Source organism: Penaeus japonicus, unplaced genomic scaffold (genome assembly GCF_977035675.1).
Source record: "Penaeus japonicus unplaced genomic scaffold, GWHDUDI00000001_assembly GWHDUDI00000039, whole genome shotgun sequence".
In the NCBI taxonomy this organism is placed as follows: Eukaryota; Metazoa; Arthropoda; class Malacostraca; order Decapoda; family Penaeidae; genus Penaeus; species Penaeus japonicus.
Window position 1 is genome coordinate 22,936,577 of NW_028234441.1, and position 4,268 is coordinate 22,940,844.

Genomic DNA, 4,268 nt, shown 5'->3' on the forward strand with positions numbered 1-4,268 from the left:
ATAAACGTCTCAAACTCTCTTCCCCATCCCTCTCCCCTCCCTCCCAATCCCCACCCCTTCCCATCCCATCCCCCTCATTTCCAAACACTACAATTTTTTTTTCTCTCTCTCTTCCCCATCCCTCTCTCCCTCCCCTCCCCCATCCCTCTCCCCCTCCCCCCTATCCTCCTCATTTCCAAACACTACAATTTCTCTCTCTCTCTTCCCCCTCCCCTCTCCTCCCCATCCCTCTCCCCCTCCCCCCCATCCCCCTCATTTCCAAACACTACAACTTCTCTCTCTCTCTCCCTCTTCCCCCTCCCCTCCCCTCCCTTCCCCCTCATTTCCAAACACTACAATTTCTCTCTCTCCCTCCTCTTCCCCATCCCTCTCCCTCTCCCATCCCCCCTATCTTCCCCCACATATCCATAAACGTCACAAACACTACAACTTCTCTCTCTCTCTCCCATCCCTCTCCCTTCCTCTCCCTCTCCCCTTCCCCTACCTTCCACTACCTCCCCCTCCCCCCATCCCACCCCCGTCATTTCCAAACACTACAATTTCTCTCTCTCTCTCTCTCCCTCTTCCCCCTCCCCTCCCCTCCCTTCCCCCTCATTTCCAAACACTACAACTTCTCTCTCTCCCTCTTCCCCATCCCTTCTCCTCCTCCCCCCCTTCCCCCACATTTCCGTAAACGTCACAAACACTACAATTTCTCTCTCTCTCTCCCTCTTCCCCAACAGGACGGCTTCTCCTTCCAGACGTCAGCGCGGAGAATGGGGCTCATGTGTTCCAACTGTGGCACCACCACGACCACGCTTTGGCGCAGGAATAATGAAGGTGAGTGGGGGTTGGGTGGGAATGGGGTTGGGGTGTGGGGTTGTGGGTTGGGGGTGGGGGTTGGGGAGGTGGGGTTGGGGGGTTGGGTTTGGGGGGGTGGGGTTGGGTGTGGGTGTGGGGTGGGAGTGGGGTTAGGAATGGGGTGTGGGGGTGGGGGTTGGGTGTGGGTGTGGGTAGGGGTTGGGTGGGGTGAGAATGGGTGGAGTGGAAGTAGGAGTGGTGTGTGTATGGGAGGGAGAGAGGGATTTGTGCATTTTCATTTTTTAATGTATTTTGTAATTTTTATGCAAAAAAGTAAATAATAACAGTAGCAAGCACAATAGAAATAATAATGCTGATAACAACACTAATAATTGTAATAAGAAAATGATAATGTTAATATTAATGATAGAAATGATAATAGTAATGATAATAATGGTAATAAATATAATGATAATAATATGATTATAATAATAGCAATGATAATGATCATAAGATAATGATAATAATAGTAATAATGACAATGATGATAATGATAATAATAATGCTAATAAGGATAATGATAATGATGATAATTATGGTAATAGTAATGATAATAATAATAATAATAACAATAAAAATATGGATAATGAAAGTAATAGTAATGATAATGATGATGATGATAATAATAAAAAGAATAATAAAATGATAATAAAAAGAATAATAGAATAATAATAAAAAAAGAAAAGAATAATAAAAAGAATAATAAAATAATATTAACAATAAAAAAAATAATAACTATAACAACAATGATTATAATAATAACAATAATAATAATAATAATAATAATAATAATAATAATAATAACAATAACTATAACAAAAATAATTATAATAGTAACAATAATAATAACTATAACAACAATGATAATAACAATAACAATAATAATAATAATAATATAGATAACCCCATCCACACCAACCCTCGCTCACGCGCCGCCCACCCCCACAGGTGAGCCAGTGTGCAACGCGTGTGGCCTCTACTACAAGTTGCACGGGATCAACCGGCCGTTGCAGATGCGGAAGGACTCCATCCAGAGCCGCAAGAGGAAGCCCAAGAACAAGAAGACTGATGAGACTCCTGAGGAAAAGGAGAAGGAGAAGAAACCCGCAGGTGAGGAAGAGGAAGAATTTTTTTTTTTTTTTTTTTTTTTTCGTTTTTGGAGGGAGAGGGATTTTTTTTTAACGTTTTTTTTTTTGTCTATTCATTATTTGTTTTTCTATTGTATTTTATTTTTTCATTTTTTTTATTTATTTATTTATTTATTTTTATTATTATTATTATTTATTTATTTATTATTGTTATTATTATTTTCTCTTTTTTTAGTCTTTTGGAAGTTTGGTCGTTTTGGATTTTTTTTATTGTATTTTAAATATTTTTAGTAAAGATTATCATAATGACTTTTTGAATTAGTTGTTTATTTATCTATGTTTTTATTTTATTTTATTCTAATTGGCTATTCTAGATTTTTTTTTATCAACAATTAAGAATAATGATGATGATGGTGATCATGATAATAATGATACTGATGATGATAATAATAACGATAATAGTAATGATATTCAAATGATGATACTAATGCTAATGACAATAACGATAACAATTATGATGATAATATCAATAACAAAAAGTAAAATTTATAAAAAAGGAATACATCAATTCCATGAAATATCATAAAAAAGAGAAAAAAGTACTGCAAACATGGCTCTCCGTATATAATATCGCATGAAATTCAAACGTGAATTATCAATTCAATTTAATACAAATCGATCTGTTACGTGACCCAAGATAATAATGATATCATCACAGTTTTCATCCAAAAGAAAATTATTTGAAGAAATAGTTTATGTTTTTTTTATATCTTTTTCTCAATAGATGAATACGTGACTCTGTGTAAGATTTCATTTTTGTTTTTATAAATAAAAAATATACGTTTTTTTTCGACCATGTATATAAATAAATGAAAAATAAATGTATTAATGTCCATATTAAGAGCAGATTTTTTTTTTTGCAATTTGCCAAGTACAGTAACACTATGTTGCAGATAATGGAAAATAAATACGTATTTTTGATTAAGGAGTCTCAAAATGAAATATATAAAAACATTGATTTTACAAAAAATACAATTTGAAATACATTCACTCACTTACAATATTTGTTTGAACAAATGAGATTAAAAAAAAGAATAAGAATTCATAATTTATATTATTATTCTCACCCGTTTATCTTACTACGGGGTCTATAGATTATTGTTAAAAACCCTATTAATTTTACTTAAATACAGTTTGATAATACATTTAAAATACGTACTAAAACCATTTATTCTAACAAACATAAGTAAAAAATAACAATAGAAGTAAAGGGAAATTTCATCTGTTTTCAAGTAATTCAGTTGAAATAATTTTTCAAAATCAATACATTTTTTTAGATTTTTGAAAGAGGTTGTCAAAAATCCTCAATATGACTTACTTTATATGCGCTTGCTTTGATATATTTTTTACATATTCCATATAATTTTAGATATCTTAAATGATGTCAAATAATACGTGTGACTTCGGATATGAGATTAGATATTTTGTATGGCTTTAGATATTAATTACAGTTTTATATATGAGTCTGAATATAATATATGTTTTTATAAATGACTGACATTATGTATGGTTTTATATTAACTTTCAATATTGTGTATGACCTTGTATATAATTTTGAATTTTATTTTTGACTTCTAATATGATATTGGATATTATGTATTGCATCATATATTATTTTGAGTATTATTTATGGCTTTAGATATAATTTTGAAAATCAAAGATAACTTTAAGCATAATTTTGAAAATCACAAAAGGACTTAATATACAATCTTAAAAATCATGCATGACTTGGAACTCAATTTTGACTTTCCACATGACTTTTGCACCACAAGACTAACCCCCCCCCCCCTCGCCCCTTTTCCAGCAGAGGAACAGCCTGCCAAAGAACCCGAGCACCGCGCACCCGAGCCCGCCACAGCCATCCCCGCCCCCAAGCCCCCCCAACAGCCACAGCCTCCGCAAGCCAGCCAATCAGCTGCCATCCCCAGTACCAGTAGCCAATCAAACGTCAAGATCAAACAGGAGAGCCAACCACCTTTCACCGCGCTGCCGAGCCCCCCTTCTGGCCTGGTCACTCCACCAATCACACCGAGCCTCAACTGCACCTCGACCAATGGGATGTTCGGACCTTACGCGTCGGGAACGTCCAATTTCAAGCTCATGATAAGCTAGAGACGAAGACAGCGGCGGCGGCGGCGGCGGCGGCGGCGGTGAGCACAAGTAAAGAAGAAACAAAAAGAAAGGGAAAAAAAAAGGATCGAGAAGTTGAAAGATAGAGAGAGAGAAAACAAATGCAAGCAAGCAAGCAAGCCAGCAAGCGCGGGCGGGAGGGTATAGAGA

The 4,268-nt window shown here is 35.8% G+C and overlaps 1 protein-coding gene across 2 annotated transcripts in view; it reads left to right on the plus strand.

The window, feature by feature from the left end:
* LOC122248050 (transcription factor GATA-5) overlaps positions 1–4,268 on the plus strand; it is a 51,651-nt gene extending 47,383 nt beyond the window's left edge. The window contains exons 3-5 of one of the 2 annotated variants that reach the window (XM_086533596.1): positions 723–819; positions 1,789–1,950; positions 3,793–4,268. In XM_086533596.1, coding sequence (XP_086389722.1) covers positions 723–819; positions 1,789–1,950; positions 3,793–4,100 — 567 coding nt within the window. In that variant the 3' untranslated portion in view covers positions 4,101–4,268. The remainder of the gene's footprint in view (positions 1–722; positions 820–1,788; positions 1,951–3,792) is intronic. The other variant, XM_086533597.1, reaches the window with a different exon arrangement.